General features: G+C 34.3%; 1 protein-coding gene across 1 annotated transcript in view; it reads left to right on the top strand.

Moving 5' to 3' along the window:
• CSMD3 (CUB and Sushi multiple domains 3) overlaps nt 1-14,341 on the top strand; it is an 893,237-nt gene that overhangs the window by 626,954 nt on the left and 251,942 nt on the right. The window contains 3 exon segments of the mRNA XM_028533680.2: nt 340-531; nt 5,312-5,438; nt 7,658-7,860. Of these exon segments, the coding sequence (XP_028389481.1) occupies nt 340-531; nt 5,312-5,438; nt 7,658-7,860 (522 nt within the window).

Raw genomic sequence — 14,341 nt, 5'->3', positions numbered from 1 at the left:
TTTGTCTGAATTTTAAAATTTTGATGAAAGAATCCTGGGAGCTATAATGGTCAGAATCTATTATTGGCTGTTAATCACTAGAAGCAGGCAAGAAGCTTTGTACTGTAACAAGCTACGATAGAGTCAAATAGACCATGGGATATCATTTGAAAATAACAAAAAATTCTAATAAAAAAAAAGTTCTCTAGGGCTGTTGTATCCTATCAAATTTAAACATGGCAAGAATACTACAATTAGAAAAAAGTAATGCAACTATTAAAATAATAGGAAGAAATGATTTGTAGAATTTATTTTTTTCTGTTTAATTTCAACTTTAATAAATTTATACTCTTCTCACAGGCTTTGAACTTTCCCATTGTGAGGATCCTGGCATTCCCCAATTTGGATACAAGATCAGTGACCAGGGCCACTTTGCGGGTAGCACCATCATTTACGGATGCAACCCAGGCTACACTCTCCATGGAAGTAGCCTCCTCAAGTGCATGACCGGGGAGAGAAGGGCATGGGACTACCCTCTGCCTTCCTGCATTGGTAGGGTGCTCTTTTAGATTTTAATGAAATATTTCTTTAGAAGTGTTAAGCAAAATACACTGTACCATTTCAAGTGACTCCATCTGGGTACACACAGCTCGTACCTGAAATCAAGAAGTTAACGTGTCCTCACCACCTGGTCTGGTCTCCTTCCGTCACCATGTGTTTGACCCCCTTTACCCGACTAGTCCCCCCACCTTCTTTTTCCCTGTGATAACCACCATTTCCCTGTTTGCATCTATGAGGTTTTTGTTTGTTTCTCTGTATGTTTGTTTTGCTTCCTCATTTGGCACTTTTTTTTATCCCACATAGAAGCACAATCATAAGCTCTTCTCCTCTTTGTCTGACATATTTCATGAGATCCATTCATGTTGTCATAGAGTATACAGATGCACTATAAAGTTGTAAAGCTGAAGTTTATATAAGGTTATTAGCTAATGTTATCCCAATAGAATTAATAAAAATTTTAAAAATATATATTATGGCTAAGAAATACACTCTTTTCAAAACCTTAAAAAATAAGTTAATGACACTGGCTGGGGTGGCTCAGTGGATTGAGTGCCAGACTGTGAACCAAAGGGTTGCCGGTTTGATTCCCAGTCAGGGCACGTGCCTGGGTTGCAGACCAGGTCCCTGGTGGGGGGCACTACATAGGCAACCACACTGATGTTTCTCTCTCTCTCTTTCTCCCTCCCTTCACCCTATCTAAAAATAAATAAATAAAATCTTTAAAAGATTTTTAAAATGCAGCACAGTTGTCTTAATTTTAAAAATGCAGACAACTGTACTTGAACAATCAACTAATTTTTTAAAAATTTAAAAATTAAAAATTAAAAAAATAAGTTAATGAACTCAAATTTGTCAAAAGGGTATTAATGGAAAGTGAATGTATCCTTTTAACAATTTTACTGATGAATAGTTATTTTGTACAATATGAAGTCATTCTATTTCCCCTGTCTTGATATACAATTTAGCTCATTACAAAAAGATATTAAGACTCATCATATACATTTATTAAATTACATTGAACAGATTTGTTTCAATATAAAAAAATTATGTCCTATCCTATCGAGGTAGATTAAAATCAGTAAACTATTCTCAATAATTCAAAAGTCTTTCATTATATACTTACCTTTTCAAAAATCTAAGGAACTGTATATGTTTTTTAATGTGTATGTAGTATAACATAATTAACCTCTTTCCATAAGATTCATATGAAAGTGACATCAGATATATAGCTTATGGGAAGCTAGAGAATGATCATTTTCTACCATTTGATAGATCAATTAATTAGCACTGGGTATGTGTGGTGGCCAGTGGATAGAAAAGTGTTATAAATACCTCACTTTTTCTCTTTTCCCCTCAAAATTAAATAGGTGCTAGGTGAGAATACTAAGACAACACGAAGAATCCAACATTTTAACAAAACACTAACTCCTTGGTAGAGAACAAACCTGCAGTGATTCCTGTCATTCATTTCACCATGGCATTTATGGAGGCACAAATCATTCCACATCAGATCCACATGGTTTAAATTAACCTAAATATTTTTAATAGTTTTATTGAGCTATACTTGATACCTCAGGAAACTGTACATATTTATTGTATACAGTTTGAGGAGTTTGGAAACTTGCACATTGTGAGACAAAATTTCACCTTTGTTAGTTGGTATGGACAACATAGAAATTTCCACAAAACTTGGTAGAATACAGTTTTTTTAAAAAATGGAATTTTAGTCATTAAAGGCCTAGAGATTAATTGCATAGTATTTTTGGTGCCACAAAACCTCTATTGGATTATTAAAACATCAATTCATGCAGAAAGCAAACATATTTTTATCAAACCAAAATGCAACTTAGTCCTTTATTTGCAGGCAGCATCTGAATTTTGGATAGAGTTTGAGGGTTATAGCTAAAATAATAATCAATCTAAATTGATAAAGTGTGGAATTTAGAATATGAATAATAATCAGCCCATTGGCATCAATCATGAAAAAAATGTAACATTGATTAATTCTCTCTGTGGTTATATTTTTATGTATGTAGGAAACAAATTTAGAAATCATTAAGGGTTATAACAACATAAAACTATAAACTTGTAAGTACTGATTTGCATGCTATCCCTAAAATTAAAATCACAAAATAATTTTAAAACCATGTATTTTCTATCTACTTTGAACCAAGATGAAGACACTATTTGTATTTTGGAAAAATTTTACACAAATGGAAGGACATTTGGTCTATGATCAGAAGAAGATTTTAGTTATGTTTGCAGTGAATCAATGAACTTTATAGTTACAAATATCCCAAGACAAACTTAGTGACTTGATATTGCTCAAGATTTCATGAGAAGTGTGAAGTTTTGTTGTTGTTTCTATGATGGATGATCAGGAATAACAGCTCAAAAGCAGCTGGACACATGGTGTGTTGTGCTGATGACTTCCCTGATAACAGAAGGAGCAATTCTATTTTAGGTGGTGTTCTTTATTGACAACAAGGAATAGCTTTACCTCTTGGCCTAAAATTATAATTTTCTGTGTTTATTAACCTTAAATACTTGTATGGCTATATTTTGGCCTCTGTCAAATAAGAAACTTTTCTCTAATATATGAATTATTTCTAGAGAATTTTCTGAGGCTGATATACTGATCAAATAAAAATTAATTTTTAAACATCATAGCTGGAGGGATTTAACTGGTATACCTTCTTTACACACCTTCATTTTTATACTGCAAATATAAGTCTCCTTGCAGAAATGAACACTAGTGCTATGGCATAGGACCCTGGCTCATTTGAAGTCAAGATACCAAGCAATATTTGTAGCAAAGAAATATGGAAAAAAAAAAGCTAGGTTAAATTCAAGATACAACATAGTGCACCTAGCTCCAGATTGACCTGCAGTTGATTAAAAATTAATCTAGAGAAATGAAGTATCAAATATGTTTGCATAATAAATATATGCCAATAATAGTGATGAATTATAAGAAATGACAAAACATGAAACAATATAGTTATGTAGTTCTAGTTGTTCAACAAAAGTTTTGTTGAAAAAGGAGAACTTCAAGCAATAGTGACATTTTGAATATAGATATCTTCTTATTTATTTAAAAAGGACAAATTGTTATGAATTGAATTGATGTTTCAATACAAAATAAAGTTGCTTAGTGCTCTGTGTGTACATGTGCCAGGCATCTCCAGAAAAACAGAATCCATAGTAGATCTAGATCTATCTGTCTGTCTGTCTGTCTGTCTACCTATCTATCTATCATCTATAATTGGTCTTTCTAAAAAGATTTATTTATTTTAAGGAATTGTGGTGGCTGAAATGTCTAAAATCTTTAGGAAAGACTAAAAGGCTAGAAGCTCGTATAAGAGTTTATACTGCAGTTTTGAGGGAGAATTTCTTCTTTTCTATAAAATTGAATTTTTGCTCTAAGGCCTTTCAATTGACTGGTTCAGGGCCAACCACATTGTCAAAGGTAATCTCTTTAAGTCAACTGATTGTAGATATCAACCACGTTGATAAAAACTTCACAGCAACACCTACGCCAGTGTTTGATTAAGTAACTGGGTCCTATAGCCTAGCCTACTTGCCACATACAACTAGCCACCACAGTGCATTGGAATGTAATATCTAAAATCTTCGAAACAAATTTACCTATGTGAATAAAGCCTGCACATTTGAACTGTTAGACTCTTATTAGGTCTCTCCCAAAAGTTAAAACTTTGTCTTTGAGCTTTGCTCTGATAATAAAAACAAAACAAAACAAAAGCCAAGAAGATAAATTCAGTCATTGAATTTAAGTAAAATACAAACAGTTGAGAGAACAAGAAAAATATCAGAATATCTTCAAATATTTAAACAAACAGTAAACATTGTTTAGGTTACTTTTTAGTGGAAAATAAGCTGGATATTTTAAAAATTTAAAAATATATGAGATAGTGTTTCCTTATTTCTAGGGTTTAGCAATGTTGTATAATACACTAACTAAAGTATTTACTTTCTCTCTTCTTGAATACAGAGTTCTTTCTAGATTATCTGCTCACTGAAGTAAGACCACAGCAGACATCATGATATATTAAGTAGTGTCAAAGTGGAGAGGGAATCCCCCACAAGATAACAATTTAATTATATTTTGTGACAATACCTACATTTTAATTCAATGAATTTCCTAAAAACGAGACCACATTAAATCCAAACCAAACTATATTTAACTGAAGCAAGAAATCTAATAGAAATGACACTTTGCCTTTTGGAAGGTTAAAAGGGAAAATATTTAGAGTGATTTAAAGGGGAATAAAAGGGCAATGAAATTGGGAAGGCCTGAGGGACTGAAGGAAAGATTAGGTTTTTCTCGGAGGTGGTGCAGCGAGATGATGAATTATTCAGCCTGCAACCAACTAGCAGTGAGCAGCTGGCCATCTGTTTCTCCTTTTTAAATTGTCATTATTTAACAACACATCTTAAAGTGTTTGGAAGCCTAACCTCAGAGTTTTTGAATGTGTCTTTTTTGTTTTAAGTCCCTAATTGTGTTCATTTTCTTATCTTTTATGGGATCCAACTCAACACTCTTGCTTTATTGCACAATATGTTCTTGTATCAATTCATACCTTAATCTGAGAAAGCATATACACAAATACATACTTTCAAGAAGAGGGGGGATCAATTCTCATTTTCCTTAAAGTAATACATGTTTGTGTGTGTGCGCCTGTGAAATTTGTATTGTTTTGAAAAGATTGGTATTAACTTGTGAGTTAAATTTTCATCACTTTTTTATTAGCTGAATGTGGAGGTCGTTTTAAAGGAGAATCATCAGGAAGAATTTTGTCCCCTGGTTATCCCTTCCCATATGACAATAACCTGCGTTGCATGTGGATGATTGAAGTAGACCCAGGAAACATTGTCAGGTAAGGTAAATGGATTTTATTTTGTCAAAATTACTCGGGATTTCCTGATGAGCCCCTAAGTACAGTACCAATCAATATCAAGATTTTTCAATATCTTTAAACTTTGGTAAAGAAAAACTCAGATTTCATCTGTGAAACATATGAAAAAATTATTAATGAGCATGATTTATTGATTTATGGGTCACATTGGTAGCTCATATAACACCTTAAAAAGAAGCTTTTCATATTTATGAGAGGGCACAGAGGGAGAGAAATTCTTCTGTTTCTTGGGCACTCTACTCATATAATTCTCGATGACTTAAAACATCAAGTCTACCACTTCGTTGGGTGTACACAGTTGCCCAAGTCACAATTCTATATTTAGCCTCATGCCCTGGCCAGTGTGGCTCGGTTGCTTGGAGTATCATCCCACAACCCAAGGGCTGCAGGTTTGATTCCAGGTCAGGGCACATACCTGGATTGAAGGTTCAACCCTGGACCAGGGTGTGTAAGACCCCCTGTCAGAGCACGTACAGGAGGCAACCCACCCATGTTTTTCTCTTGCATCGATGTTTCTCTCTCCCTTTCTCTCTTTCTAAAAGCAATGAAAAAAAAAGTCAAGTGAATATTTAAAAAAATTAACCTCACAAACGTTTAGAAAAAATAAGAAGAGAAATGGGACTAGACTACCCCATGCCTTTCATGGCTTTCATCATATCCCTGGAGCACCTGCTCTCTCTCTGCCCCTTTACCGAGATTGGATTTTCATCCCTTGCTTAGTTAGGTGGCTATCAATTCTTCACATCTCTGCCCATTAGATGAGAGCCTCCTAAATCAACAACAAGCAGGTTTCTAACCCTGTCACATGCTCTCAACCTTAGGTTAAATATCAGGGTTATGTCTGGTAATGGATTAATAAATGAACAAATTGTCTTTGTCATATGAGCTAGTTATCATTGCTTACAAACGATGACTTTAAACTTAGGAATTGACTCTTTCTGTAAATGGATTATTGTGGGGGGTGCAAGTGGTTATAGAAAACAAGTATCATCATTCAAAAAATATGCTGAAAGGTACACTGAGTGCATTGTCGGACGTAAACCAGTATGTTATTGGACGTGAACTGCTATGTTGTTTTTGGAAGGGAGTTTGAAGAACTAGATTGATCCTCAGCCTATTTTTATGTAGTATAAATAATACATTGTTTTATTTAAATATTAGAATTAGAAAACTTGAAAATATTAATTTCAATGGGCATCTGGATTTTTTTCAAAATTAAAGAACAAAAGTTGATATTTAATTGCAACTCAAATTTGAAGTTATGACAATTCACATATCAAACATAAATATGAAATATATGTAGAAAGAGTTGATCTGTTGATATAATTGGATTTCTAATATTTGGCATAAGCTATGAAAAGTATGAGATACTAATTTTGTCTGAATTAAATATAAAGTAGAACAGACTTAATATAAAACAGTTTGGGGGGCTTATTCATTTTCTGGAAGGTGGTAAACATTATTTTTCATGTTTAGGAAGTTTCCTTTTACTCATAGATTGCTGTGTGTAATTATAACATCGACTTTTTGAAAACACTCATATTTTTTCTGTATATATTGAGATGTTCATGTGATTTTTCCCCCTTTTATCTGTCATTGTGATGATATTGATTTCTGAGTGTGAACTATGCTTGTAATTGGGAATAAATCTCATTTGATTCTAATAAAGCAAGCATGAAACATTGGTAAAAATGTATACTATGCAGTCAGAAAACTTCAGTTCATGACTCTGCCACCCTTCGGACCATTTTATTTAGTTTCTCCATTTAGCACATTTATACAATTGAGATAAAATTGTTTCTGTTTCATAGGGTCATTATAGTAATTAAATAAAAAAAACAAATAAAAATAATGCATTTTGCACAGTGCCTGGCATGTACCAGATCCTCCAAAAGTGTCACTTGCTGTTGCCATCGCTGAAGTTCAAGAACACGGGAAAGAATGTGTACCTGAAATTGTGGTAATTTGCAAAGATGACATAATAGTGCATTTGATCATATTCTAAAAGAAAAAAATTATAGAAAAACTTCAGAAGTTGATTAAGATTACATATGCTGTTTATATTTTTATCTGATAGAATAAAAGTAACAATTATTAAAAGCAAAGATGCACATTTGTTGTATTCTTTATTTAAAACTGAATTTGTGCTTAAAATAACCAAACATATATTTTTCCCACAGCCTACAGTTTCTTGCTTTTGATACAGAAGCATCACATGATATACTCCGAGTTTGGGATGGTCCGCCAGAAAATGAGATGCTTTTAAAGGAAATTAGTGGATCTCTTATCCCTGAAGGAATCCATAGCACCCTCAACATTGTGACCATCCAGTTTGACACGGATTTTTATATCAGCAAATCTGGATTTGCAATTCAGTTTTCAAGTGAGTTACTATTTTATTTCTTAAATGCAAAATAAGAATGGTATTTGAATACTTCTGTTAACTGTACTATTCAAAATTTTAATGATTTTAAATAGTCTTATCTAATCTTCTTATTAATCTACAGTTAAAGTAAAATATATTTGGAAAAAAGAAATGCGGTTAACTTTGAATTAAAAAAGTAATTGTTGAGACCTTCTCTCCAATTGTCAAACTGATTTTCCTTAAAATATAGGTGGTGTTATAATGATTCCACAAATGAAATTATTACATTACAAAAGCTTGCAATCTGGATTTACAATCAAACAGTATATTTCCAAAATGTGCAATATTTGTAGGTAAGTAAGGAAATGAATATTTACCATTACAAAAACAAGCAACTCTACATTTTTACAAATTTTGTTTTCTTCTGTTAAAAATCTTTATTATTTAGTCACTGATATCTTTGACAAAATATTTTAGACCCACTTTTAAATTTAAGATTGCCTAAACAATGAAGCACATGGCTTATAAGTAATTACCAGTATTCACTTCTTATGTTTTTCCAAGGCATTCATACATGACTAAGTACATTGTTCTGCTAAAAAGAATTATGGTTTAGTGGCTGGAGAAAAATACAACTTCCAGTTTTTAATTGCTACATTTTACCTTTATTGCCAAGACACATTGTCTCTTTAATAAAATTACCTAATGGAATTTCTAATTGTAGGGTGTTTAAAAAATTTATTGACAGAAACATATCCAAATTTGCAAGGTCATCTACAGATGCAAGAAAGGTACAAGCCAGTATTCTTCAAATGGCCCTGAATGCCAAGTCCTAGCTCCTTACTAATTGCTGACTTTGGGCACCTGACCTCATTACCTGAGTCTGTGCTCTAATTCACATAGGAATAATAATGCGTGCACAATACGTGGTAGTGAGTAGATGGTGCCCAGTGAGCTATTATTATTATATGAATAAATATAAAATTAAACTTGAAAAAAAACAGGTAAAGCATGGAGGACTTCTAAAACTTGACTCTCCACAAATATATTGCTTTAGGTAAACAACTAGTTAATGCAATATTGATGGATTTTTTGCTTGTGGAATAGGGTTGTTTGATATAGTTAACTAATAGAAATGAATTGTTTGGCAGTGTATAAACCAAGCTTGTGTGAGAGGTGTAAGTCAGTGTAGACAAGTCAAAATCTTTAAATTTGTAATTTAAAAGCATATATCTTTTTATAAAGGTATGAAAAATAAGAAACTTATTGTATAATTAGTGAACATAAATGGCTTCTATTTCTGAATGAAATTCTGAAACACCAAATTTGTTTATCTTCTGTTTTCTAATGTTTACCTCTCTTTCCCTCCCTCCCTCCCTCCCTCTGTCCCCCACCACCCTCTGTCTTTTAAGTTATGAACAATTTGTCAGAGAACTGCTTTTGACTGCTGTCTGATTTCAGTTCTTTCTAGTTATAGTTTGACTGCTAACAGTTCTCGTTTCCTTTACCTTAAGTTAGTAGCATATAATGCATATAATGTCTTACAATAAATGGTTTTTGTGGTTAAACATCTGAAAATGCTCATGTTAAACAGTGCCTTAGTCTAGTGCTTGTGAATGCCAAGTGCATGTACTTTGGATAAACAGGGAGTTTCATATGAATTTCTGGGAATTTTTAATGAGGATTTTTTGTGTGAAATTAGCAATGTGGTTTTATGTTTATTGTATTTGTCAGGTATATTAAAGTTATCAAAACAATATGTTTAATACGTATAATACCAGATCTTTACTAAATCTGCCTTCATAATATGCTTTTAAGAGGCATAAGAATTTGTACTAGTGATCTGAGACTAAACACCTATGTATCAACATAAAATTGCTTTGAGGGTTACTATATTGTGAATAGCATCAGCCAATGAAAATTGATTGGACATCTTGGTTGGATATCTTCTGTAACTCATGCTTACACAACTTACCAAGTGCCCAGATTTCAGATGTGAAAGTATCTTTTTAATTAATGAGTTCTTATGTGTATATCAAGAATGGTGTTAAGTGTTTCAATTATGTGATGTCATTCGTTTAATCCTCGAAGAAGCCATAGGAGATATGTTATTTCATCTCCATTTTCCAAATAAACATTCTAAGGTTTAGAAAGTGAGTCAATTTGTTCAAGGTCATACTACTAGCAGTGTCTGGAGCTGTGACTCAGGTCCAGGTGTTTGAAAGGAGCTTGACACTGTGTCTGGGTCACAGTAAAATGCTTAGCTGCTATTGTTATTATTATGCTTGTGTTATTATTTGGGTACATGCATTAATATGCTGGAGGAAATAGGAAGATTTTAGTCCTATTAGTTACGATGAAGTTATGCAATTTCATTAGCTTGTGTTTGTGATGATGCTCTCAAGAGCCACTTCTAAGGTCACACTCTGAAAAGCAGGTGGTTTTTAGAAGTAAAGCAGTGAGGCGGATTGAAGGAAAGCTGGGTCATACACATGCCCATTTAAAAGGGACAAGTTGTCCTCTCTGGCTTTAGTCATTTTTGTCCTGCGGGAAGACAGGCTAATTTTAAAGTGGAGCTGGAAATAAGTATTTTTATGTAAAGTCATCTAATTTTCAGTGAAAACAATAAAACTTAAAGGGAATGTTAACAGACAATATAAGCCAATAAGCCACTGCACTTTAGGTAAAATGTGTCTTGCAGGTCAGTTTGCCCCTTTAGTGCCCTTCCTAAAGTCCTCTCCCCTAGATACATTATCTCACGCTACCCATCTATTCATTTGTTCGTTCATTCCTTTGAGGAGAGTCTAGTAAGGGCCGGATATTAAACGTGTCTATCACTAATTACTTCTCAGTTGCACCTCCCCTTTCACGGAGGTGTATCTTGGTTTCATAACACATGGCCACCCCAAAAATGCTGTGCTGACTTCTGCCTCTAAACCTTCTTTCACCTCAGATGTTGTTCTGTTCCTTTCCACTACAGTCCTACTCTTACAGATGCAGCACCAAGACCTCTCTTTATAAGACACTTTCTGACCTTCTTTACTAGACATATTCCAGGCCATGCCCCAGGCACCAGCTGTGATTTTTCCAAATGAAGATGAGAATAAATGGTTTATCAATGCATTGTCCCAAAGATGTTTGAATTATATGATCTTTGCTCCCCAAATATATATTCAGGGATAGTTTAATTTACTGATTAAAGTATGTTTTGAGAGTAAAAGCAGAAATTATTAAAAGTTAAACTGGACAATAGGCATAAAGTAACAGTTATGGCTGAAGCAGGATGTGTCATTTTATTATTTTTATTTTTTATTGTTGTTCAAGTACAGTTGTTCCATTTCTCCCCCACTAGTTGTCAGACTTTTATTGTATCCCTACTCTCCCCCCACACACAATGTGCATCCCTCCTTTGAGCAAAAAGCTGTGGTTTATTGAATGTCAAATAATAAATAAAAATAAGAAAGAGTCAAAGTATAGTAGCAGCTCAGTCTTCAACAACAGAACGCAACCCACAAAATATATTTCACTGAAGTTGGAGCAAAGTGAATGGAACCGAAATGTAGGTCATGTAACAACTTTGTAATCATCATCAAGCCAGTACAAGCAGCCTCATGCCTCCTATTTCACGATCTATTCATTCTGCGTGGGGTCTGTCATTATGCTGCTTGGTGCTATAGTCCGCAGGCACTGTTGCTTAATCAGAGCTACTTGAGTCTGACATTGCATCTCATGTTGTCCTATGTCCTTGGCTCTCAGCAGTCAGCCACTATATCCCTTGCTTAAACTGTAATCTGCTTGTCTCACTTCAGTTCCACAGGGAGGGCATCTTTGAGTATCACGCTGTCACTTGCCCACAGAATAGTGGATTTTGACAGAGCACTTTCTGTGCTCTTCAGTCTTTGACCTCTCTGTTAAGAATCTGCCCCCGCTGGGTAATATTAAATACGAAGGCCTACATAAGTGTATGCTGTTTAAAGTTCTCAAGGAAATGGACCCCTTTAGCCATGAGAGGTTGATGCCTCCCAGCCTCAAAGGCCGGCATAGCACCCACGCCTGTTTTCTCACCCTCATCATTACTGCCTGCATTGCTGTCACAGTCAGCTAGCCTCTTACTTCATTATCCCTCCAGCCAGGCTTTTCCCCACAGTTCCACCTGACTGATATTTTAAAACTACAATTCAGACATCACTCCTCTGTTTAAAACTCTTTAATGGCCACAGAGTCATAAGTTCAAAACACTGGGGTTACACTTACAGCCTTTGCACTTTGTGTCCCAACTACCTGCCAGCTTCATCCCTCACACTTCGCTGGCACAGCCAGTCACTAACTGCACGGCAGTCACATTTCTGCTTCTCTCGCAAACCCTCTCCTTGTTCCTGGAGCATGTATGTCCACATCAGATTCTGTGAACTTTTAGTCATTTTCCAAGGCCCAGGGCGAGCACCTCTAGTACTGACGAACTCCTAATTGGACGCTTTCATATCCGCACTGCTGTGACACTGTGTGCGTATTCTTTTAGGCTGGCCACATGTCCGGTTTGTCCTGGACAGTCCTGGCTTATGTCCATTTTCCCAGCACCCTGACTGGTTGCTGTTTGCCCTGCACTTGGCATTTTTTTAAAAAGTAAAGTATCATTAATAATAGTTCTGCTAAATTAGCCGAAGCGGATTTCTTAGCTCTCTACTTTCTACTTGATCTCACCTAGTAGCGTGTGAGGTTTGTTTGCAGTGCTCTGATTAATTATAATACATGGTTAAATTTGAAGGATAAAAACTGATTATTCCTTTCTGTTTCCTCATCTTTTCCAGAAATATTTATGGCAGCAGAGGACTTTTTGAGAGTACAGGCCTAGCGAATGATTATTTACTAAACAAGGGAGGGAGGGGTGGGCAGGACAGGGGAAAGCACGGGGAGGAGTTGGGACAACTGTAATAGAAAAATAATAATAAAAAAAAAAGTTAAAATCACTTTTGTGTACCAAAAAAAAAAAAAAGAAAAGAGAAGAGAAGAAAAAGAAAGCTAATTCCCCTAAGATGTCCAAAAAGAAGGTCAGTCCATTGCAGGGTCTCTTGAGGAGATTCCAAGCAGAGGTCCCCAGGGATGTCAGACAAACTGATCCTTGCAGAAGTTAAAACTAAGGCCAAAAATGTAGCAGGAAAGAACCTAGAATAATTTTTTTAATCACTGTTTGTAAATCAAAGTATTTTAGTACCTCCAGAAATACATTTTTTAGAAAGCAGGGAGTGCCACATGATTCCATTTCAATAAAACATAATTAGATAACTGGTAAAAACATGTTTTATAGGGGAACTCATGTGGATTGGGCACTTTTTGGCACAACCAGAAAGTGAGTATGATACTGACATAATGAGAGTGTTATTTCGTATGTCGTGTTATAGCATTCAGGAGGCTATGGCGGGGGTGACTTTATATTATAAAATATGAAGCATAATTAAATGGTGATTTGGAGCCACGATAAAGTATTAACTTTAGCTTTGTCATTTTTAAACACTCAATATATTAAGTGCCTTAATTATATTAAAGTAGCTGTCTTCAGTAGCCATATTCTTTTCAGTGGAATTACTTCCTAAATAAAAGTACTCTCTGGTATTGCATTTATCCTTAACATCACAAAATTCATAGTAATAGGCCAGCTTTTTGCTGATAATTTGTTGACCTTATATGACATGAAATATTTTGATTGAGGAGGTTGTATGTATTATATTAAGACATGAGAGGTTGGAAATTTAAATGTAATAGTGTATTAAATTTTAAGATATTGATATTTGGTATTCTTGTGTTGTGAACAAATTGCCTACAAATTTTAAGAAAATATTTAGAATAGCTCTTTAGATTAACTAGTAGATAGCACATCGCTATGTCTTAATTTTCTCTACAGTCTGAAAATCTCTCCCTTTTATACACTTTTGAATAATTAGAAAATCTACATTGAATGTAATCATTTATGTGGTTGAGTTTGTCTAACTTATTATTGTATATTTTTATGGGATCCACCTGTTTTGTGTTTCTATTTTTACTATCATTTTGTGCTCCTCTATTAACTTGTTAGCTATCATTTTTTGGCACTCACTCTATTATTTGTAACATGCATTTTTTCACTTATTAAAACATATAGCCAAGTGATATTATACCATCTATCATATAATGTAAGAGCCTCACATTATTTCCAATTCCCCTTTCTGTGTTTAGGGTATTGTTTTCATTTATTTCATATCTATGTATGCTAATACCACAGTGTATATTTTTTAACTTTAAGCAGACAGTTATATACTAACTTTTTAAGATGAGGCAAGGGACACATGACATATTTTTTCAAGAAATATTGTCCATTTTCACCACTTTTCTTCCACAGTGTACTGGAAATCTTATCCATAGCAGTTAGACAAAATAAATCAGTAAATAAAAATGTATAGGGGACCACCAAAGACCATGAGTAGCCTTGGGGAATCTTGAGAAAGAAGAATAAAATTGGAGGTAT

This window comes from Phyllostomus discolor, chromosome 7 (assembly GCF_004126475.2).
Source record: "Phyllostomus discolor isolate MPI-MPIP mPhyDis1 chromosome 7, mPhyDis1.pri.v3, whole genome shotgun sequence".
Taxonomy (NCBI): Eukaryota; Metazoa; Chordata; class Mammalia; order Chiroptera; family Phyllostomidae; genus Phyllostomus; species Phyllostomus discolor.
Note: the sequence above shows the minus strand (reverse complement) of the source record. Positions and strands in the feature narration are given on the sequence as shown.